The sequence below is a fragment of the Abrus precatorius genome, unplaced genomic scaffold (genome assembly GCF_003935025.1).
Source record: "Abrus precatorius isolate BTA unplaced genomic scaffold, Abrus_2018 Scaffold10, whole genome shotgun sequence".
Classification (NCBI taxonomy): Eukaryota; Viridiplantae; Streptophyta; class Magnoliopsida; order Fabales; family Fabaceae; genus Abrus; species Abrus precatorius.
Window position 1 is genome coordinate 25,416,180 of NW_020874292.1, and position 24,649 is coordinate 25,440,828.

At 30.2% G+C, this 24,649-nt stretch overlaps 3 protein-coding genes and 1 pseudogene across 4 annotated transcripts; 1 reads left to right on the top strand and 3 right to left on the bottom strand.

Moving 5' to 3' along the window:
- The first annotated feature begins 605 nt into the window (after positions 1–605).
- Positions 606–7,685, top strand: LOC113869629 (floral homeotic protein AGAMOUS). The gene is made up of 7 exons (XM_027506060.1): positions 606–832; positions 5,105–5,186; positions 5,351–5,412; positions 5,630–5,729; positions 5,873–5,914; positions 7,375–7,416; positions 7,512–7,685. Exons 1-7 carry the CDS (start codon positions 606–608, stop codon positions 7,683–7,685), a joined length of 729 nt encoding a protein of 242 aa, XP_027361861.1.
- Positions 7,686–10,953: 3,268 nt separating this feature from the next.
- LOC113862669 (GDSL esterase/lipase At1g29670-like) lies at positions 10,954–12,694 on the bottom strand. Of its 2 annotated transcripts, none has more exons than XM_027495794.1 (5): positions 12,418–12,694; positions 12,159–12,283; positions 11,771–12,016; positions 11,440–11,650; positions 10,954–11,294 (listed from the first exon to the last, which is right to left on the bottom strand). In XM_027495794.1, the coding sequence occupies exons 1-5, from the start codon at positions 12,665–12,667 to the stop codon at positions 11,023–11,025; spliced, it is 1,104 nt and encodes a 367-aa protein (XP_027351595.1). In that variant the 5' UTR covers positions 12,668–12,694; the 3' UTR covers positions 10,954–11,022. The 2 variants fall into 2 exon arrangements, with proteins under 2 accessions (XP_027351595.1, XP_027351589.1); XM_027495788.1 differs by having other exon boundaries at positions 10,957–11,294; positions 11,410–11,650.
- Positions 12,695–14,777: 2,083 nt separating this feature from the next.
- Positions 14,778–17,825, bottom strand: LOC113852120 (GDSL esterase/lipase At1g29670-like). The gene is made up of 5 exons (XM_027482371.1): positions 17,576–17,825; positions 17,325–17,449; positions 16,602–16,847; positions 15,094–15,337; positions 14,778–15,010 (listed from the first exon to the last, which is right to left on the bottom strand). Exons 1-5 carry the CDS (start codon positions 17,823–17,825, stop codon positions 14,778–14,780), a joined length of 1,098 nt encoding a protein of 365 aa, XP_027338172.1.
- A 3,578-nt stretch (positions 17,826–21,403) lies between these two features.
- Positions 21,404–23,697, bottom strand: LOC113852121 (annotated as a pseudogene).
- Between the last annotated feature and the right edge of the window lie 952 nt (positions 23,698–24,649).

Sequence of the window (24,649 nt, forward strand, 5' to 3'; positions counted from 1 at the left end):
TGATGCATAAACCATGATGGATGAAAGGTCGTTTTTTTTCACTTTATAAATACCCAATTCTTTGGCCACTATGCTTTTATTTTCTGATATCTCCTTCCTGTTCAGATAAGTGGAATAGAAGAAGGAAAGAAAAGAAAAGAAAAGAAAAACTCAAGGGCTGAAACATCTATTGTGTCCTTAATTATATTCTCCTTTTGTTTCCTCACCAGGTTAGTTTGCAAAATACTGAAACATTATTTGAAATCCATCCTCAGTGCTTCAACTCTTTTGGGTCAATCAAACTTTTTCACTTCAAACCCAGATTTGGCAACACAAGCCTCGCTAGATTGCACAATATAATACTAACTCAAATCAAAATTTGAAGCTAATGATGTGAATGTTTGGCTGGGAGGAGTGAAGAGTCTGTAATGAGAATCCTGAGATTCCAAAAGTTTCCATTTCTCTTTTGTTTCTCTTTTCATATTCTCCCTAATCAGACAAATTAAACTAGCTGAAAGACAAGAATTTGTTTCTGTTTTTTACTTGGATATATACATTTATATAACATACTCCTTACTGTGAGAGTTAAAATACTGATTATCTTTCTCTTGATTCAGCTTGCAGCTATGGCTTTTCCAAATCCATCCATGTCAGTTTCTCCACAGAGGAAGATGGGAAGGGGGAAGATTGAGATCAAGCGGATTGAGAACACCACCAATCGCCAAGTCACCTTCTGCAAGCGCAGAAATGGCTTACTCAAGAAGGCATATGAATTATCTGTGCTTTGTGATGCAGAGGTTGCTCTAATTGTCTTCTCTAGCCGTGGCCGTCTCTATGAATATGCTAATAACAGGTATCTTCTTTTGCAATAATCAAGTATTTTCAAGCTTTTGGTGTTCTTCATAAACAATTTTCATCATTTTTCTAACTTCTCAGAAGCCCTTTTGAGCTTTATTTTTCTTTTGTTAAGTTAGAAATTATCATTTTGGTTTCTTTTTGGGAACTTGGGGTTTAGATTTTTTGCTTCTGAAAATAGATCTTTTGAAGGATTTGAGCACAAAGAACATAATCATTTTTGTGATGCAGTTAAGATAGAGTTTTTCCTCTTTTTATCTCTGTTTTCTGTGACCAAGGATCACTTGTCTTTCTTTACTTCTATTTTGGCCTTTTCCTTCTATGAGCTTTTGTGTTCTTTCTCTTCCTTTTCTTTTCTGCTTATGATAATTTTCCTAGTTTTTGGTTTGTTGGATACATAGATCTGGTGCAATAGATAGAAATAGAAGCACTATGGTTGTAAGTAGCAACAGGTAAGGATTTGGGAAGTTATGCAGGTCTGTGAGATCAGCCACTTCCCCTAACTCCCTCTCCATTCTTGTTAATTTTCTGTTTCCTTTTTCCTCTTTCCCCTTCCATTATTCTCACCTTCTCTCTCTTACACACATCTATGAGGCTAAGCTAAGAAGGCCTAAAGCAAAAGCTGTCATGCTTCAATTAGCCCAATCCTTTCCATCTCCTTGACACTTCCTTAATAACATGTCAGTTAGACATCAACAAAGCACAGTACAATTTCAAGAAATTTGGCAATATGTCAAATTGAAATAAATAAACAAGAAAGGAGAGAAAAGAAAAAAAAAAGGATTTTTAGGGTTTGTAAAAGCCCAACACTGGTTTATAGAAGATTATGCAGAAAATCTCTTTTCTTAATCCATTGCGACCAAATCAGCTAACAAAAGGTCACACCCAGATTAAGATTTTCCAATCCAAATACTTGATCCGAGGTTTTCCCAAAATCTCACTTGCACCCACGTGCAAGATCTCAGCCTAGGTCAAACATAACCCTAATTAGGGTTTTATTAGAAAAACATGATTTCGATGATTACCCTTAATCAAGTGAAAATAAAACTTTAGACCCTCTTTTCTTTTCAGCCAATAAGAATTCCCAAATAGTCAAAATGGTCTCAAAGTTCAAAAATTTTTTGGTTGATTTTCCCCCCCTTTTAGGAAACGAGGTTGGGTGAATCCGGTTAGGGTTTGAAGGACTAGTCTAGGATTTGTCTTGGTTGAAAGAATCTTTGGTCACGTCACACATGATTTTTCAGTTCTTGACCTCTGACAAAAGAGTTTATGTCATGATTCCCATTCTGGGTTCTCTTTCCCTCTTCCATCTGAACCCTAAGTTTTATCTTCTATAGTGGAACACCCCTCTCTGGGAAAAATTTCTTCCTTTCCCTTGTTTCCCCTTCTCTCCTATTTATTCAAAGAGTAAAAATTCTTTTACATTGCATAGCTTGAGAACAGCAAAAGACAGTGAAAGAAAGTAATGAGCCAATAAGAGTGACTCAACTGGCTTATCATGATTTTTCACCACTGTTACTGGGATTTGCGTTTGCTCAATATCTTGCATACATATATTTATGAAAGTAATGCTCTCAGAAAAAGAAAGAAAAGAGTCTCCTAGGCTGAATGAGGAAGAGAGAGAGAGAGGGAACAAAAAAATTAAAGATTGAAGTGAGTGAGGTAAATGGTGGCAGAGACAACGTACGACAATTAAGGTAGCCAATGAGAGAGTTCTGAGTATTTGGCTTCTTCCATGCAATGGGAAGCGTAAAACTATTGCTGCTGCTGCTGTAGCAGAAGCTGAAATGGACGGCTGTGATGTTCACAGACTTTCAGACAGAAAAGACTGAAAATAATATAATAATAATAATAGTATTATATTTAATCTATTCATTTTGGATTTTTAAAAGTTTGTGTCATATATGAGTTATTTCATGTTTGAGTCTTATGTGGGTTCATCGAGGTGGATATTTCAATGGGGCTGAAGGTATTAACCATTGTGATATGGGTTTCCCCAAGTGGCAGAGAAAAATAGTCCTAGAAATAGTTGAACCAATCATATAGTGGGATCCTGTGCCAGCGTGGTAGAGGCAGCCAATCAGTGGCTCGAGGAAATTAAGGTATCATAAAAAAAAAGTTTTCCCTTTTCTTTTTTCTGAAAAAGTAAAAATATTCCAAATTGAATTTTTTATTATTTTAACATTTTATTTTTATCACATCTAATCAGACTTTGACGGGGATGACTGACTAATGAGATCATTTGATGTTGCTTTGAAAGAGTTGCGTTTAAGGTTCAGTTAACTGAGAGAGTTGGATGATTTGACCATCAACAAGAGGCCACTTTTCTGGTTAATCTCCAATGTGCTTTGTTTAATTTCATGTTAAATTGAACACTGTGATTGACACCTTCACTCCAACCTTACTCTTTCTTTCTATTTATGTGTCCCAAATAAGAAAGAAACATAGATAGGATTAGTCCTTTCCACTCAACCAGGAGTGAAAGATGGAAGTTTCATGCTTACGTAAGAATTGACGTCTAACCGTCAAGAAAGGGTGAAAATAAGCACTGTAAACTTCACCATACAATTAATATATACTTTATTTACTAACATTCTTCTAATAATTTTATTCGATATAATCAAGTCAATTTGTCTTTTTTAAATGAGAATCCTAATCAATTATCTCATATACTGTATACAGTGAAAGACAATTTTAAGTCTTTAATTAATCAAGCCACCCCGTCAATGTTCAATAAACAAAAGGGTTAGTGTGATTTGACTACTAGGTTGAATATTCTTTATCACGAATTTTTCAAATCATTTTGATTACAGTTATCAGCAATTGGATGCATGATTATGCACAATATTATACTTGGCTGGATATAGTTTAGAAAAATAGGGCATTTTGATCTGTCTTCATTCCCGGTTGGTGTTCATTTCTCAAGAATATGCTGTTGCGTGTGAAACATTGCAAAGATCCTAGAGCAAACGTGCAGGTCTTTAAATTTTAATTTGCTACAAATACATCTTTAATTCAGTTTAATGCATAATTATCCTGGACATTTAATAACCACTGAATTCATTGTATATTGGATTAACCTAATGAGTATGAAAATGAGAGAGGAAAAGTTTTTAAAAATCAAAGTAAAAGATTATTTAAGAAAATAAGTTTGAATAGTAAAATTCATTTCTTTTGTTTTCTATAGTATTTTTTTCATGCATCCGAATAAGGAAAAATGAGCTTACAACATTTATTTCCGTCTCATTGGGTTAATGATAACAAGAGACATATATGATATAAATTATTGTTCCAAATCAATATGTACATACTTTAAAGAAAATGCAATACTTTAGCTGCATTTTGTTCTCTGTCTGATTATATTATAATAATATTCAACTTCATTGGCTAATAATCATAGAACCTTCATATATTGGACATGACATTGCATTTTCCTTCTGGTTCCTACTGACACTTTTATTATGTCCTTAGTTTATGGGTTGAATTCGAGTATCATGTGCATAATGAGGCTACCTCCCCCTTCCCCTCCCTCCCTCCCTCTATATGTGTGTAGTCAATTCCCGTTTGATACACATTAAAATAATTTTAAGGCATATATACAATGTATTTAAACATTAGAAATTTAAAGCAAACAAAACCTTATCAATTCCCATTTAAGATTATTAAATTAGAGACTTAAATACTCAAATTGCTGGTATTAATTTGGAGAAAAAAATGTTATTATGAAGTATAATTTAAGGTCTTTTCATCTCATCTTTCCTTTCTTCCATCCTATACTTAATCACCTATTAAAATCTTTCTTGAAAAATGATGTCACTGGAGAAGCAAATGCATGCTAAATGAAAGTTTATGATGATTTTAGGCTGTACATTAGCTTGTAACCTAACAAATTGTGATGTATATTCTTTTCATAATGTTATCAATCCGAGACAATTTAATTTTTTTTATAAGCCAAATAAATATTTTAATAGAAAATATAAGGAGTACTGCTTCCAACATCCAAGATACAATCAGACGTTTATAGTGCCACCTGAAATGGTTTCCATGGCAACATCCTTGACAATAGAAACAAAAAAACTGTAATTGTTGAGCTGTAGTTTTGTTTCTATGTGACCAAAAAGGATGATATATAATAATGAATTTTAAAATTAATTGTTCCTTACAAAATTATTAGAATTGAGATGATTTTAAGAGCCCCTTTAAAATATGCTTATTAGCTCTCTAATTTACAATGAACATGAATGTTTAATGATACTATTAATTATGTTAGTGTCAAAGAAACTATTGAGAGGTACAAGAAAGCATGTTCAGATTCATCTGGAGCTGGATCTGCTTCTGAGGCTAATGCTCAGGTATTGCTTGATCCTTTTACATTTCTTTCGGGTGAGATAGATATTGAGTCCATTAATATGATCATCTGTCAGTCTTTTATTTAGCACCTAATTAAACAATGATATCCGTGTAATTTTATTATATAAAGTAACACTTATAGCCATGAGTTCATAAATATTTCCAGTTTTACCAGCAAGAAGCAGAAAAACTTCGTGCGCAAATTAGTAATCTGCAGAATAACAACAGGTAAGTTGAATTAACCTTTTATGCATTAGCACAAAGAGATTCTCATTCACAAGAGAAAAATTACAGGAAAAAGAGGAAAAGAAAAAAGGGATTTCAAATTTCAAACCATGTACAAATATAAAATAAATTGAAAAATAAAAAAATGCAGAATAATTAGTCGCTTGCGGATGGTATTAATTGAGCATATCCTTGCTGAAAATGATAAATTAAATTGCAGGCAAATGATGGGTGAGTCTTTAGGCTCTATGAATGCCAAGGACCTTAAAAACTTGGAGACTAAATTAGAAAAAGGAATTAGTAGGATTCGTTCCAAAAAGGTATGTCTTATTGAACAAGTTATTTCAATAACTTGTGAAAGGATAGATCATTTAATTATTTGCATTGGTTGATAAATCATTCATTTTTCTAACTTTGTCCTTCTTTTTTTTCACTTCTGCTACATACCAAATATCAACATTAGAATGAGCTGCTATTTGCCGAAATTGAGTACATGCAGAAGAGGGTAAATATTTTTTCTTATATTTATGTTTTTGTTTGTTTAAGTTTTACATATATTTGACTTTGTATACACTGGAACTTGATTGGTCCTGAGTCAATGGTTTTCAAAGGTGAATAATAGAATCAATATAGCATATGATTGTGTTCTAAGTGGCTCAGCGCATTGCAATTAAAGTCAGTATCTGATTATATATATATATATATATAAACACACGTAGGACTTCTTCGACTATGCTTCGTCCTGTTTGTTATGGTTATCATTTTTTTAGGTTGCCAAACTTAGCCGTTCATGGAATTGTAATTAAAGCAATGTTTAATTTTCAATCTCAGACACTGACCGTGAAATTTGATCAACAGCCTATTAAATTGATCCACTGTAAAAGATATTGAAGAATACTAATTTAACTGTTTCACTTTTAGAGACGAAAGAAAAAAAAATTCATATTGTGCCAAAAGCTCAAAAGTGGAATAAAAGATTGGAGCAAAATGTTAATATATGCCACCTATTAATTTGATGTATCATACGATTTTACAGGATACTAAATTTTAAGGTTTCGGGAATGATTTTATTCAGATGATTAATTATTTTAAGATGTAAATATAACTTGGAAGATAAATCTTACTTGAAGCTATTTGTAATACTTCAGTCAGCAATTTTCTACCTTAGATAAAACTGTAAAAACATTTTCTATCTTGCAATGTGAATTTAGAATATCTAGTTCTTAGATAATTCTAGACCATTTTTTCAAAAACCTTTTAACAACTTAAAAATAGACTTTGCTTGAACCCAATTAATTAGGTCACGTACTCACCTCTTGGTTACAAACATGTAAAAATACAGATAAAATTAATTGATGAATAGCATCAAAACACAATGCTCTTACAAAGACTACAAAAGCCAGAATGTTGTTAATGAAGTTATAGGAAATTATGATTGAAATTTCTGCCATATATAATCGATATATGTACACTCGAAACATAGAATTTGAGAATATCACTCTTTTTCCTTACTTCGAAGTGCACCTGGAATATGTTCATGAAGAGTTAAAATATTTAATTAGTGTCTTGTATATCTATGAATAGCCTCATACTTCTGGACGTAATAAGCTAAGAAAAATCAAATCAGCTAAGTTCTTATGAGAGTTTGGATGTGTTCCTTTGGATTTTCTACTTCTAAATCTATTTTCTCTCATCAATTTTGGCACGTATATAAAAAAAGGAAGCAATTATATTGTTTTATTATTTCTTTTTAGAAAGGCTGCAATGTTTATAGTATGGTGTAACTGTATGATGGAGTTAAAAGAGAATAACTTATTTATGAACTCAAGTATGATAATATAATCTGAATGGTAGTGTTTGAGTCCTAAATCATTGGTAGTTGTATTGTAAATGCACATCTTGTCACTTGATGACTGCCCATTATATATAGCTTTCAAGGTATCTTAACTAAAATGTACATTGCAGGAGATAGACTTGCACAACAACAATCAGCTTCTTCGAGCAAAGGTTTGTCTCTATCTTTTATTCACATGATTTCTATGTGCATATATTGTGGGTAGTATTATGGCTACTTATGGCTTTGCTTTGTTGATGGGGTGTAGATAGCTGAAAGTGAGAGGAGCCAGCATAACATGACTGTGTTGCCGGTAGGCACAAATTATGACTCTATGCAGTCTCAGCAGCAATTCGACTCTCGTGGCTACTTCCAAGTCACTGGTTTACAACCCAATAATCAGTACGCACGGCAAGATCAGATGTCCCTTCAATTAGTGTAAGAATTTCCCTTACCAGTCAGTATTCACATTCTTATAATACAAATTAACCGTTGTTTCTCTTTAAGTTTGAATCACAAATTATTTACCTATAAACAAATTGCATATAGCTTATTCATATTTTCATTAGGAAAAAAAAAAAAACAAATGTTTATAGAAATGTAAATCAAAGAAAATGACATTTGGGGGGTTCAAGTTTTAATATAGAATTAAATGAGCTGGGAAATAAATTAGGGTTTATACAGTAAAGGAAATTATATGATTTAAGAATAACTGAATTATTATATTCATACTATATATGGCTATTGGAGCTCATTTAAGCCGTATTCTTTGGGTTGAATTCCTTTAAAATGAGGGAACGTGTGTAAAGTGAGAAAGTGAGGATCTATCCACCTGATTTAAATTCAAATTTTTATAAATATAACTAATATGAAATTAATGTTGAAAACATCCTTAATTCTCACTTAACACATTTCCTCACTTTAGAAGAGCCCAATATAATATGTGAACAAGTTTATATTCCCTTTCTACTTACTTAAGTTATGGATATAACTTAACTCACCATGTATATGCGGAGTGAACAAACTCTAAATCTAACAAGTGTTTTTTTATCTGCAGATGATGTGTTTGCTCTTGAGAAGTATTAAGACTTGAGAGTTTCTGCTACTTGTAGTTTGCCTTCTAGTATGATTAGCAGATGAATGCTAAGGGTAATGTAAGCAGAATTATGTGGATGGGATTAAGGTATCCCCTCAGTACTATGTAGTGGCTTTGTAGACTTTCGTAATTAAGACTATATCATGTATCTATTGCAAAACACTCTCTGTTATATTAGTTTGTGTCCTAAGTATGGAGAAGACACCTTGACATGTTTGTCAAACTTTGTTTACTCTCTATCATAATTGCACATCTATTCATTAATCTTAATTCTTCTCAAACCAAACAACAATAACACGGAGAAACCCCTCTTAATTAGGGGGTGAGTTAGCCTTAACCCAATAATAAGATTAGATTTCTATTATCCCAAACACCTCGTAATTCACATCTCTAGCCCGTGATCTCATACTTAAATGTTGCGAATGGTCTTGGATTGTAAACATGGAATTTGCCTATGCTTGGGCATCTAACAGTAAAATCATGGTCATGTTCATTGAATTCAGTGGAATTGTTTTTATATCAATGATATGTTATTGTAATATACACATATAATAGTTGCTAATGCACAACGTTTAACTGATTGTGACTGCAAGGTGGAGTGAATTTGATTTTGTTAGCTGTTATTTAGACTTGGGTTATAGGTTCTACTAGTCCTCTCTTATACATTCGCATCTATGTATAATTGTTGTGGTATCATTTCACGTCAATATCTTTCATTCAATCAATACAACGAGTGACTTCCGTGGATCTCTTCTCTTATTCTTTGATAATATTTTCCCTCATCGACTTGAGTCACTTCCATTCTCTATCCATTGGCATGTTTGGTCCAGCGTTTGGAAGTGATTGACGTACGTTTTTAGAAGCAATCAAGAGTAGCTTATGAATCTGAAACGTGTGTATAAACTATTTTAACTAGCATCCAAATACGCACTATTTCTATATTTAACATTAAGTTTGAAATGGACTAACCAATGATCATTATTCTGGATAGTGAAAAGTCTGCAAGGCAAAAATATCATAACTTTGTCAGGTATCATCAGCTGAATGATCTATTGATGATACTTAAAAGAAAAGTCTATAAATGAAATGAGTCCTCTATATTGTAATACTATAATTGGTTCCTTCAAGTTGACTCTTGGTAAAGGATATATATATATATATATATATATATATATATATATATATTTGCATAAAATAATTGATTAATAAATTAAACTGATAAATTTCAATACTCACTGTCTCATTCAAAATAACCCCCCACACATCTTATTCATTTTATTTTTGAGTTTGAGCTTGAGGAAAAAAGATGATACTTTTAATGAGATGAATCAAGTCCTTTTTAAAAACACATTTACTTTTTAAATAGTAGTAAGCTGTCGACAAAAGATTTCAGCGGGTTGAATTTTTTATTAGTCAATGTTTAAAGATGTTTTCATATATTAGTACTGTCTGAATTGTACTTTCATTGCAATCCAATAATAGTTATCACCACGCTTAATTTGGAATGTGCCCAAGTACTCAACTTTTCAATATGGATTTAGATACTTTACATTACCTTTTCAATGCAAACACAATAGTTTAAAAAATATTTTTTTAAATGAAATTTATAATTCTCAGATGAAACAAACATTTCATAAAAAATTATTTGACAAAGTGGTTTTTTTTTTTTCGCAAGTTGCATAATATTTTCCCTAAACATAATATCTTATATTACCAAATAAGCGTGGACATATCATTTACTATGTTTTATCCTCGATTTTATAAGTATATATTTGCGGAAGAGTGATATCAAACCTATTGATAGATAGATAAATATCGTAAAAAAGTTAAGATAAATAGATAGATAGATACACATACAGCTCACATATCACCTATGACTATCTTTTCTTTTTCTCAATCTTCTTTTTTCCCTCCCCGTGAACTAACTCCATAGCACTAGACCCAGTTGTATGTGAAAGTACCTTTTCCAAAGGCATGATAAAACCAAAGTAGTAATCAATTAAATGGTTCATAATATTTTGCATTTGGTTATCATTACCCTATATATATTTTTTGTCATGATCATCATTACTTTTACAATTTTCTCAAAAAACTCTAGACCCAAAAACTTTTTGTTTCAAGAAAAGGCGTAGATACCACTATTTTTTGGGAGGTCAAACCTAGATACAAGTTAAGTTGACAGATAGGCACAGTAACAAGCGAAGAAACAAAAAGAAAAGTTGAGGTATAGGCCCAACCGTACAAGAGATCCTACAAAACCAAGCCCACACTAAAGTAGGGCTTGACCCAAAACAAAAGTAGGGCAATATATAAAAACATATACAGTACCAAACAAAAATATAAAAAAATATTGTAAAACAAGAATCAATGGTCAATTCCGTTAAATTATTATTGTTTATTGTTTTAATCTAACGATAATAATTTTAATTTAACGATGATAATTATTATGTTAATCAATAAAACATAGATTAAGCTCCTCGTAACCTTCTTATCAAATTAAAAAAAATAACATACGGATTTTTTTTTTTCACAATAAGTATCATGTATGGAATACGTAATAGGATGTTTCTTTAGTTGATTATCCAATACAATTAGGATCAAATTTGAGGCATGTCATTACTTAATATGTATTCAACTCGTAACTTATTCAGCTCCATATCAACGACTACATGATAACCTGAACTTATTCAGGGGCACTAAGCTGTGATGTGGGCTCATTTATCAACAATTCCATTTTAATTTCTTGTTCAACAAGGTGCATGATATCCATTGGATACGTGAAAGCTGGATTAGAGGTAGAATTATAAGATATTGTTGCAATGAGCTTGTTCCAAGCCTCTGTGGGATGGAATTCATCCCAAAACACATACTCATTCCTATTATTGCATGGCCTTTGATCAGGAATACACCCCCCAGATGACCCCGATAAGCAACAAGCAGCATCCGAAATAAAACCTGAGAAACATAGAACATATATGGTTATGCATATTATATGCACCTCAATTAAAGACAATCAATGATTTTTATTGTAGAGATGTGGACTGAAGAATAAGAAAACAATAACTATTACCACGTGAATAGCTATCTGCCTCAGATGTACTGTTTATAAAGATGAATTTGGAATTAGAAGAGAACTTGTTATTATAAAAATCCACTAGAGACTTGAGCTTGCTATTAAAAATGAATGCAGCAGCATTCTCTTCTTGAACACACGATCCATTTGTTCCATGGGTAATGATGGCATTTACTGTGCAGCCTAAAAGGCCCATCCCAACCAAAACAAACTTTCTTGCTCCAAGATCACGTAGAGCCTGCCCACAAACATCAAATTCCCTATTCAACCGTCATATTATAAATTATGTAACTTCAATTGACATGATACTATTATTATCCTAATCAAGTTAGACAAAATGAGACACAAAAATGGATACCATTAGATCAAGAGATAACTCTTCAATCAAAGCTTCTGCATACTCCTCAGGGCTATAAATTTGGCTTGTTGGGTAGAAAAGGGGAAGGAAGTAATTGTTTATGTAATCATTGCTGCCTATGTCCAAATAATACAAGCACTTGTTAAGGTATTGTCGAGCCTTTTCAGGACTTCCAAGTTTTGTAGCAATTTGAGAAACTATGACTCCGTGATTTGTTAACTGTGATCCAAAGCTGATAATAGTACCCTACATTGTATAGTTTGGATTCAGTAGCATGCATGAGAATTGTAACACAATCACAAGCCCTCTAGCCATCCACTGATGTACCAAAAACCAATTGAAAATCAAGAAAAAAATAAGTAGTGAAAGAAAAAGGTTTTGACTATACCGTATGTGAACCGGTTTCAACACGAATTCCAGCTCCAGCAGATGCATAGTTCACACCTTTAAGTACGTCTGAACCACTAGTGTTTGCAAAGGGTGGAATGAAATTCTCAAATCCTAGCAGTTGAGCTGCAATTGTAGAACTTTAGTCTGAGCTGAACAAAAAGTTAACGGTAAGAAAGACACGACCCTATAAATATAAAATCTTTAATTGCAGCGCTGAATTGTAAGAAGAAAAAAGGGAAGAGAAAGATAAACGTTACTAATTATGTCAATTACTGTTCGGCCATTGTTAAATCTTCCAGTGGGTCCATTTGGAAAGTCAATGCCATATGGTTTGTAATTAGCTTTTGAAGATGTTTGAAGGTGGTTGTTGTTTCCACTGTCACAGAGAGAGTCACCAAAGATAAAAAGGCAGGGCACTTGGGATTCCCCATAGACGCAATGTTGCATGTAGTTTGTAGCCAAGAAAAGAAGTGGCATAACCAACCATGCCTTTGTTTCCCAACCCATCTCTAAGCAGAGAAACTAATGAGGCAAAAGAGGAACTAAACAAAAGATGAATACGTAGGATGGGATTACCAAGTGTTGTAGTCTAATTGGGAATCAAAATAAAAACACCATGCTGCAGTGAAGAATGATTGGTTTGGCAAGGTAACATACTGCAGATGAAAACAAAATTTCTATGGCAATGACTCAATGGGAGCATGCATCTATTTTAACAACATGCCAGCTTGCTGCCATTAATGCGATGTTTGAAGAAATACACGAGAATTGATAGTATATTTATTTGTTTGATATAAAACGTGGCTAAGATATTTTCAGTACAAGATCCATTAAGATATTAACACTCTTCGTGCGTACAAAACAAATATGATGTAATTGTGAGGTAATAATTATACAAGTAACAGTAAATCATTTTTCATTTCTGTATATATGAGATCTCTTGGTGACATGTATTAATACTTGTCGCCCGATTGTATTACCGTACACACTGATGTTAAATGTGTGGTTCTAAATTTGAGCCCGTGCAACACGGGTGCTGCTCTAGTTTATATAAAAATAAAACATGGTCGTATTAAACTACATGGTTTAATCCATAAATATAAGATTGACAAAACAAGCCATGCAACTTCAAATCACTTCATGAAATCTGATCATGCGGTAGATGTAGTTAATAATCTTAAAGAGACCTAAATTTATCTGGTTTACGATCTTCTCCTCCTCTACTTTTCACATTCTATGTCTCTAAACTATCAAATAAAATCTAAAAATATTGTAATCTCCCCGCTTAAATAACTATAATTCTTGTGATTGAGCATACCATAGAGGAAGAGTTACTGTGCAGATTAAATATGTACAGCCGATTATGTCATAAAAAATAATGACATTTCAGGTCAGGTGAACAGGAAGAAAAAGGACTATTTCAGTGTGACAACACACCGATGGCAATGATCCACATGACAAGTGAATCCTAATAAAGGGGACACAATGGGCCCATTCCTCCTTAACTCACTGTACGTCTTGCCTACTAGGCTCTTGCTGCAGAGTGCAGACCCGTGACATTAGTGGTGTCAAAAGGGCCTCATCTGACGGGCCAGACTTACCTAGTCCATCAAAATTAGCGGATTGGGTTCAATGTTATGAATTCACCGGCCTGCTTAGTTCATCCCTTTAATGATAGGTTAAAGTGGATTGTCCGTTGCATCTAAATTTTATTTTTAAAAAATAAAAAATAACTAATTATTAATAAAATATTAATTTTTATTAAGATATAAAAAATGCCAACAAAATGTAAAAATAAAGAAAAATTATTAAACAAAAGAAAACCCAGTTTAATTGGAGGACAGCAGCAGCATTCTTTACCGTTTGAATATCAGGATATGTGAGGTACCTATTTCTTGGAATCCAGTTTCACTGTAGTCACTTCCTATTCTACGTCTTGCATGATTATTATTATAAATTAAAATCACTTATACATTGGTTTTCTATTGCATGAATTTCAACATTAACATTGTCTTTTAAATATAATTTTGCTACATTATCAGTAAAAAAATATTTATACTTTTCAAGTAAAATATATTGTTGATGAAATTTTTATATTAGTTAATATAGAAATTAAGAATTATTGTTAATATGATAATTTATGAATAGAAGATAATATAAAAAAAATCTTTATATTTTTATGTATTGAAATTAAACTCTTTTTAAAGGTGTTAATATATATTTTCATTTTAAAAAAACATTGATAAAAAAATATGATTAATTGAGAATGAACCATTATCAAGGATGAAATTCCAATTATATTTTTTCCAATTGCAAGGGATTCGGGTTCTGTTACTACTGCTTTTCTTCTCAACAAACCAAACTTGACGGCTCATGTGATTGCTGTTGCATGCATGATTTTTATTGGAAAATTTAATAAATAATTATTTTGCACACTTTTAAAACATTAAAAGCTGAAGTGAACTTTTTGTATGCTATAAATTTAACAACAAAATTTGTACGAAAAGAATTTATTAAAATGAGTTAAAAACTCATAAACTGTTTTTATAAATAGTCTAAAGCAAACTATAAGTGGTATTGTATCGTATTCAACTTTGAGATGAAAATGTGAACCTATTTAGAAGCTACAAACAAAATTAGACTGGACGAGGTGTTTAATATCCATTGGGTGAGTGAAGGCTTGATTAGAAGCATTGTATGAAGTTAAAGCAACGATTAGGTTGGTAGCTTCTGTGGTATGGAATCCATCCCAAAAGACGTATTCATTTCTGTTCTTGCATGGCATTTGATCAGGAGCACAGTGTCCATCCTCCCTTGTTGGGCAGCAAGGAGCATTGGAAACCGTGAAACCTGAAATACATGAACCACATATTATATTCAATTGTTTCATAATCTAGAAATTGAAATGTATGTATGTATGTATAATTGTGTACCAAGGGAACTACTGTCAAGGCTTCCAGCTGTGCTGTCTATAAAGATGGATTTGGAATCAGCAGGGAACTTGTTATTGAATTGGTCGACAAGAGATTTAAGCTTGTTACTGTAAATGGAAGCAGCAGCATTCATCTCTTGAACACAAGATCCATTTGTCCCATGAGTAGACATTGCATTTGGAGTGCATCCAATTGCACCCACCCCAACTAGTACGTATTTTCTTGCCCCAAAATCATGCAGCGTCTGCCCCATAAACAATCATCTTTAGTTATTATTATTATTATTATTATTATAAGTCATTCAATCACTATACACTTATACATCATATTGGAAAACAGTTTGTGTGATAAAGAACATGTTATAGTTTTCTATTTATATGATTAAATTTAAATAATTCATGAAAATTGAAATACGATATCGCTATTTTTAATTCTCAGAGGTCCCAGGATTATCAAGAATTTAAGCCCATTTTTCATTTTTTCTAATTTTTTAAAGCAGAATAAAGATTGGGGGGCCTCAAACTTATAATTCAAGTCTTCCTTGCAACCCACCCCATGAACACGTCATTCACATGGGACGTTAGTATTTTTTAATTTTTATTTACTTAGTAGGGTTGGACTTTCAAAAGTAAATTAAGATTAAACTAATTCGATAAAAATAAATAAATTAGTTAGACCGGGTCAGGTAATCAAATTAATAATTTATATATTTTAAAATTTTAATTTAAAATATCTAAAAATGTTATATAAATATATTATAAAATTTAGGATATCAAATAATTTTAATTATATATATATAATTAAAATTATCAAATCATAAAATAAATAAAATATTAAAATTAATTTGGTTCAAATTAATTTGATTTTAAAAATATTAACTCAAAAATAATAAATAAAGATCAAATTCAAATGATTCCATTTTGATTAAATCAAAATAAATAAAGAAAATAGACCAATTTAATTAAATTTATTCAATTCCACATATTCACCCAAATAAGCATCATGAAATGATGATGAACACATTGGTTGATTTTCGTGCATCTTTAATTTTAATGTAATTTCTACATTAAATTTATATTTATTAAGTTTTCAACGTGAATCCAAAACATACCTAATCACGTGTAATAAACAAATCAAAGTCAAATTTTCGCTTATTGAGTAGAAATTTGTTTAAGAATTTAATTTTTTTATGTTTCATAATATATATATATATATATATATATATATATATTATAATCTTATAAAATTTGACTTATAATCTCAATTAATCTTTCCAAACATATATTACTTAAATATAAGTCATCTTGAAGCTTTTAAAAACCTTGAAAGCTGAACTCTTCCAATGAAGAGGCTTCTGAAAGCCCCTTTAAAAAAAGTTGAGTGGACAAAGTAATACAAAGTAACACGCAGAATATTACTTATATTTTATATATTATACCAAATATAACCCAGTCAATTTGTGAGTGGACAAAGTAAAACAAAAAAACAGGCAGAAAATTGTAAAATACCTGTAAATATAGAGATAACTGGTCAATAAGAATTTTGGCATATTGATCAGGGGCATAGATGCGGCTTGTTGGGTAAATTTGAGGACGGAAGTAATTATTTATGTAATCATTGCTGCCTATATTCACGTAATACAAGCACTTGTTAAGGTATTTTACAGCTTTGTCGAAGCCTCCAAGTTTGTTTGCAATTTTGGACAATATGACTCCATGATTTGCTAACTGTGATCCCAAGCTTATATCAGCACCCTGCATTGTGTGACACTAATTTAGTGGCATGCATTGAAACATAATCCTCTAATTAAAAGCATACCAAAAGCCAATCGAAGATATGAATGAGCAATAAGGATAGAAAACGGTTTTGTTAGGATTCTTTGACATGATTGTAAGTTAAAAGTTTAACTTTAACTCATTTCCTGAATTTAAATTTTTTTTCAGGTTTGCTATAATCGTTTTAAAAGTTTAATATAATCTAAACAGTTACTTTATAATAAATTTTATTAAATAAGTTAATAAATATATCTTTAAATAATTAAGTTAGCTAAAGTGCATACATCATATGTAAGTTAACAAGTCTAAATTATTAAATACATTAATAAATATACAATATTAATTTATTATGATAAAAATATTATTAATATATCTTATATTTAATCCTGTTAGATTAAAAAATTGAATGTTTAAAATATATTTTTAATCTTTAATGCTATTTGATTTATATAATACCAGATGTGTGCCAGTCTCAATGCGAATCCCAGCTGCACCGGATGCATAGTTCACACCTTTAAGTATGTCGGAGCCTCTAAGGTTTGCAAAGGGTGGGATGAAATTCTGAAATCCCAAAAGCTGGCCTGCATTAATGGTGAAACGTTGGTTTGAGCTGAACAAAAACATTGGAAGGGAAAGATAGATAAATAGAGAGAAAGATAGGTTTTTATTCGGCTTTGGCATATTGAATTAAGCATAAAGAACGTTACCAATTATATCAATTGAAGTTCTTCCATTGGTGAATCTTCCAGTCGGGCCCTTTGGGAAGTCAATGCCATATGGATTGTAATTAGATTTTGCAGCTGTTGGAAGATTATTGTTGTTTCCATTGTCGGACAAAGAGTCCCCAAAGATAAAAAGGCAAGGCAATTGGGTGTCCCCATAGACACAATGTTGCATGCAGTTTGCAGCCAATAGAAGAAGGGACAGAACCAACCATGTCTTTGTCTTAGCTACCATATTCTCGATCTAGCTAAAAAGGTTAATGATGAAACAAAATAAAATTGGGTTTATTATGATCCCTGAAATAAGGAGTGTCAAGCGCAAGGTGAAGGGTGTATGTATTTATAGCATGGGGGTGATAAAGTTTTGTGTCCAAGTTGGAGGGTTTATTATAAAATGAAGTCAAAATGAATCAATATTGAATGATGACGACTTTGGCAAGTTTGTTATTAATAAAAACAAAGGGTTTGTATGTTTCTATTTCAATTTTGCACCAATCAACACTAAATCCTAGAAGAACGTGCGACCATTTGTTCCTGTTTTTGCGTTTTGCTCCATTTATCTAGTGGAGAAGTGATTCATAGGTTGCTTTGTATGTTTCTTAATTTCCATTTGACTATTGATATCATGACTTAATAACGAATCAATTATAGTAAAGAATTATCCCGTCTACAAAAATAATTTTATTAAAAAGACAGCTTTCTCCTTTAAGCATGATGTGTAAAAAAGTTTAATTATTTTACCATAAATAAATACTTTATTATTTTTTAATATTATAATTATAGCATAATATTATATTAATACTTGTATGTATATGTATGATAACTGAAGAAAAAATATATATACCAAGGAGTGAAAAAATAGTAGTCAATATAAAAAATTAAAATTGAGATTCGATTTTGCAATTAGAAATAAAATTTTCTTATATATATGTTGATTTTAATTTAATGTGATTAATATAATTAGGATGGTATGGACAAGGAATTTAGTATTTTAATCCAGTAAAGTTCCCTATGATCCAGTGATTTTAATTAAATTTCTAATGCTGATTGGAACGACTAATAGTATATTTGAATTCAAATTTAAATTATTGAAGCTTTTTATTATTTTATTGCTATTAATTATAGTTTGTGTTAAATTTATATTTATTAATTGTTTAATATATTTCTAAATACAGACTACGTAAAATTAGGTCCTTATGTATTTTAATTTAAAACTATATCCACATTATTGTCTGATCAATTTATAATTGAGTGAACGTGGTTCTCACGTATTTGTTTATGATGTACTAATACGGAGCTATGAATATCGGAAAGACTGAAATAGGCCTTGATTTTTTATGCTTGACAGTGCTTTGATATAAAGTTGTTATTTAATTTTTTTATTATTTTATATAAATTTTTAATATTTTTTATAAATCTTTATTTTTATATTTATACAAATTATTTTATTACTTTATATAAATTTTGAATAGTATTTGTTTACATTTATAAAATATATAATATTTAATATATTATTTACGCTACTCATAATCAAAATTTTTAATAATTACATATATTTAATTTTATAAAAAAATATGTTTTTTTTCATTGAAAATGGTAAAGTTCATCACTTTTATTAATTTTTGTAAGAATTTATAGTATTCTTAAATATTCTCTTACAATCATTTTTTTACTTAATTATAATAAATTTATTTTTTATAATTTGGTATTTTTTTTTTTTATCAATCACATTATTATATACAAAATACGTATTTTTTTATATTTTTTTAAGACAATATTATGTATATAAATTATATGTTTGGTTGAAGTATACATCTTAATTGATTTAATATTTGTTAGTGAGTTATATTTGATTAATTGTATAATTATATAAAATATCTAATTTGTATCTCTTCAATCTTTATAATATAGTTTAATATTTTATACACATATTTTTTTTTTTAATATACACCTATGTAAAACTTGACTCATGTAAATGGAGAGTTATTGTAAATGATAATATGACATTTATATTTTATTTTTTTCATATTTTTAAATCTTAATTTAAAAAATTATAACTTTATAAGTTAAAATTTTATTCAAAAATACAAATTTTGTAATATTATTAATGACAAATTTCGTTTACAGTAGGTTTCAGTCAAATTAGATGTCACGCAAATAAATAATAAGTCACTAATAAAGAAACTAAATAAAAATTAAAAATTAAATTTTAAAAATTAAATTAGAAAATATAAAAAAGGAAAAAAAAATTAAATTTTTGTTGGATTTGTAAAAAAAGTTTTTTTTTTTTAAAGGTTTCACTCTCTTTTCTCTATGATTTTGTGTTTTTTTTTATTTATTTATGTTAGACTTCCTTCTTAAGAATTTTTTTTTCTCTTCCTTCTTTTCCATATCTATATTGGTCTTCAATCTCATGTTTTAAGATTTTATAAAATGTCAAATATTTAAACTTTTTCTCCTTTCTTATATAAAATTATTTTTTTGATATTAAGGTATAAGTTTGCATAGTATAGGATTTCTATTTTCAAAAATTAATCTCTTTTTTTTTTTCAAAATTATTCATTTTTTTTTTGTAAAACAATTGTATTTTATTTTTATATTTTTATAAAAAAAATTTGGAGGCAATCCTTGGGAGGAAAAATTTGGTTTTCACATTTAGGGGTTAAATAAATATTCTTTAAAATTAAAATAAATTTGTACAACTAATTTAAAGTAACTGTTTTAAAACGGACGTTGTAGGATACTAATACTTTCCCTACATGTAAATGACTCTCAAATTTATTTTTTATTTCAAAGATCAAATTTTTAAGTTTTTCTAAGGTTTTCTTTGATAAATTTTGATGATGACTCTACTTGATTTTTAAAATATTTTTACCGTACCGTTGCGAACGCTTGATTGTGATATATTGAGATTGAATTTCTGATATTTTGATCTTATATTTCTTAAATTAATTGTTCATCTTTTATTTTTATATTAAAAATTATGAGTTATTATTAATGATTGAACTAAAGTTGCTACAAAATTTGAAAAAAATGTGTATAAATTAGCTCAAGTGATGAACTAAATCAATTTCAAGATTTAGGAATATTTCTTGAATTTTGTTTGATATATGGATTGATTCTGCATTTAATCTAAATTTTGTTAAGATATAATCAATGAATTGTCATATTTTATTATAAATAAGAAAAGAATTGATTCACCAAAAAATTGGATTCCATTCACTTAAAATCTTTTCATTAATATAAGATTTAATTTAAATATTTTAAAAATTAAACAAGAATTAAGAAAAATTCAAATTATCTTCGCTTGTAATATTTTGAACTTTGAAATTATCCTTTACTTGTTGAAGTCATTATTTTTTTTTCTAAATATTTAATTTATTTTAATTATAAATTTAAAGCTTTCTTCAATTTGAATAATTGATGTGATTTAAATAAAAATTTGAGACAAATCAATCTTTTCGAGACAATATCTATCTATTTATCGTGATTATTAGTTAAACGATTTAATGCACTTGTGGAATAGTTATTAGTAATAGAGAAAGATAAATAAATTATATATATATATATATATATATATTGTAAAAGTAATATATCTCAAAAGAAAAACAAATGAAAATCACATGTCAATGTTCAGGACCCTTTTATTTGACAGGAAAGATAAAACACGCAGAAGACTAGTTAATATGTTTTGGTTTATTTAACAACACTTATATATAAAACAGCACTTATTCAGCTCAATGTAAAGTACAATGCATGAAAAGAAATTATTTAAGGACACAGAGCTATAACTTGGCTGTAACTTGAACTAAATCATGGCGATTGAACAAGGTCTTTGATGTCCATTGGGTAAGGGAAACCTGAATTAGAAGCATTATATGTATTTGTAGCAATGATTTGGTTGGGATGATCTCCGGTATGGTATCCATCCCAAAACACGTACTCACTTCTATTCGGACATGGTATTTGATTTGCAACACACATTCCATCCCCCCTTGTTCGGCAGCATGGAGCATTTGAAACCTTCAAACCTGAAATACATGGACCATGGTTTATATTCTTTTGTTTCAATCCAGCATATGTCAAATTATTTAAAATAAGAAAAGTAAACCCTAGTTTTATTCTTTAAAATTATTAGTTATTTCGATTAATTATTTACTCCATCAAATTTACACTTTAATTCTTAATTTTATATATGTAAAAAAGTATCATTCATTTAAATTTTTATTGTTTTGTCATTTTTCATAAAAATATTAAAATGAATATCATTTTATATATAATAAGAAATTAAAGTAAAATATTTATAAAATTAAAGATTGAAGTGATGAATACAGATAATTTGAAGAACTAAAATGAGAATTTATTTAGGAGAAAACTGAAATGCGTACCTTGTGAAGCGTCGAAGGTTACCATCGTGCTGTTTACAAAGATGAATTTGGAACCAGCAGAGGGGTTGGCGTTCATCTGATCCACCAGAGCTTTAAGCTTGTCATTATAAATGAATGCAGCAGCATTCATCTCGTCAACACAAAGGGATCCATTTGTCCCATAGGTTGAGATGGCATTTGGAGTGCACCCCATAAGCCCCAACCCAACCATCACAAATTTTCTTGCCCCATGTTCCTTCAGATCCTGTCTCCAAAACCATTCCTTATTATTATAAAATATAAACCATTCAACACCATCAATGTTAATATCTGGATTATACAATCAAAGTAAGCTAAGCTCGATTCATGCTTCGATTATCTCAAAAAGTCCAAATCAGTAAATCTTGAATCATGACGAACCTATTTTGAATTCTCAAGTCGCAGGCTGATCAGGATTTTGATCCCAGCCATTTTGTTTTTTGTTTTATTCTTAGTTTTAATTTGCTAAAATATAACAAAAAAATTAAAATAGTTTTCAAATAAAATATATAATAATTTTAATACATCATTTTAATTCGTTTAAAAGGCCTATTTTAAATTGTTCTTTAAGCCTAAAGACTGGTTGGGCCAACCCTGTCTATAAACCCCCAAAGTTCCTCTCATATCTTTGATGTACTAGTTAAATTTCAATGATACGAGTAACCCGGAGAAAATGGTAAGATATCCATACCTGTATATATCCACGTAACTGGTCAATGAGAACTGTTGCATATTTCATAGGGCTATACATGCTTCTTGTTTGGGACTGGGGAAGGAAGTAATTGTTTATGTAATCATTGCTTCCTATGTTTAGGTAATACAAACACTTGTTAAGGTATTGTTTAGCTTTGTCAGAACCTCCAAGTCTCACAGCAATTCTGGAAACTATGGTCTTGTGATTTCTTATCTGTGCTCCCAAGCTGATATGAGCACCCTGTGTTGCGTATATATAACACTAATTTAGTGGCATGCATGAGCATTGAAACGTAAATTCTCCACAAATATAACAAACACGAATTGAAGTTAAAGATGATCAATAAAAGAAGGATAAATTAATGGCAGCTATTTGATTGAATTATACATTATTTGAGCCGCTCTCATCGCGAATACCAGCTGTACCGGATGCATAGTTCACACCTTTCAGTATGTCTGAGCCACTAGTGTTTGCAAAGGGTGGGATGAATTTCTTAAATCCCAAAAGTTGGCCTGCAATAATGGTAAAACGTTAGTTTGAGCAGTTTGGGAAAAAAACTGAAAAAAAAATGTTTTTTTTTATAATTTTTTTGGATTTAGATTATTTAACGAACTTTTTAATTTGACACTTTCATTATAAAATGGTAAGTTATGAAAAATATCCATCCCATCTCAAAATCTTGACCCCTTAAAATCTTTGACTGCAGTTCTGAGTGCCCAATATATATCTTTAAGATAAAAAGAGATTTTTAGAGATAATGTTACTAATTATGTCGAACGTAGTTCGGTTGTTAGTAAATCTTCCACTTGGGCCTGTTGAGAAGTCGATGCCATATGGTTTGTAATTAGCTTTTGCCTGTGTTTGAAGATTGTTGTTGTTTCCACTGTCAGTCAGAGAGTCCCCATAGGCCATAAGACAAGGCACTTGGGGTTCCCATAGACGAAATGTTGCATGCAGTTCACAGCCAAGAGAATAAGAAACATAACCAACTTAGTATCGCCAACCATCTCTATTCTCTAGGTAGAAAAGTTTATGATGAGAACAAGGAATTAAGTTGGGTTATAATGAGAATTAAGGAGTGTGTCAAGCTCAGGCTGGATGGTGTATATATAGGGTGAGATATTGAAGTTTTGTGGCCAAATTGGAGGGTTTATTATAATGTTTAAGTCAAAATGAATCAATGAAGGATGACGGGTTTGGCAAGTATGTGCTGTGAATAAAATTAACAAAGGGTCAACAGGATGAGATCTCATCTATTTTATCAGTTTTCCACCAATGAACAATAACTTACAAGAACACCGATCATTTGTTGCTGTTTGCATTTTCCTTCTTTCATCTCCTAGACTTCTAGTTGAGAAGTGAACATTAACCGTGCACAGTTAGTTACCTAGATTTCTTAATTTCCATTTGATAATTGACATGATATTGATTACAAATTAATAAAGATTCCCCCTATCTTAATTATATACCGAAATTGGGCAAAAAAAAAAAAAAAAAACTCTTTGAAACATGATGTCAAACAAAATTGGTCCTTGCCAATTGTCAAAATTTAGTATTAAATTTGTTGAGTGAAAATAATATTTGTATAATTAATTTGTCCTTGCTAAAATTATCAAAAGAAAAATTATTAATTTGTTTTCCTATAATGTAGATTTTTTAAAAAAGAAAATTTTTATTTTATTTTATTTTTACTTTTACTTTTAATTTTACTAACCTTTTTGGTTTGTGACAAGAACTTTAAACAAACCAATCCAATCCATAAGTAAACAAGGAAATTTGATGGATTGTTTTGAACTTTGGTTAGGCATATATAATAAACGAGGATATGCTGAAAGCATGTTGAGCATCATCATATCTAGTGAATTTTTTAATGAATTAAATTCAGTATTAGTCTTAATAATCTATTATTATATTTGTTATTTTTAAATAAAAAAATTATTTATTTCAATAGTCAAGATC

Bases quoted from the DNA above. Each gene is read 5' to 3' on its own strand.
- LOC113852120 (XM_027482371.1), bottom strand. From the start codon at position 17,825: ATGGTAGCTAAGACAAAGACATGGTTGGTTCTGTCCCTTCTTCTATTG. The intron at 17,450-17,575 runs GTAACGTTCTTT...CCATTAATGCAG, and splicing joins AACTTCAATTGATATAATTG to GCCAGCTTTTGGGATTTCAG. The intron at 15,011-15,093 runs GTACACAATTAT...CATGTATTTCAG, and splicing joins CCTTGACAGTAGTTCCCTTG to GTTTCACGGTTTCCAATGCT.
- LOC113862669 (XM_027495788.1), bottom strand. From the start codon at position 12,667: ATGGGTTGGGAAACAAAGGCATGGTTGGTTATGCCACTTCTTTTCTTG. The intron at 12,284-12,417 runs GTAACGTTTATC...CTACAATTGCAG, and splicing joins AACAGTAATTGACATAATTA to CTCAACTGCTAGGATTTGAG. The intron at 11,295-11,409 runs GTAATAGTTATT...TATGTTTCTCAG, and splicing joins GGCAGATAGCTATTCACGTG to GTTTTATTTCGGATGCTGCT.
- LOC113869629 (XM_027506060.1), top strand. From the start codon at position 606: ATGGCTTTTCCAAATCCATCCATGTCAGTTTCTCCACAGAGGAAGATG. The intron at 833-5,104 runs GTATCTTCTTTT...TAATTATGTTAG, and splicing joins TATGAATATGCTAATAACAG to TGTCAAAGAAACTATTGAGA. The intron at 5,915-7,374 runs GTAAATATTTTT...TGTACATTGCAG, and splicing joins TTGAGTACATGCAGAAGAGG to GAGATAGACTTGCACAACAA.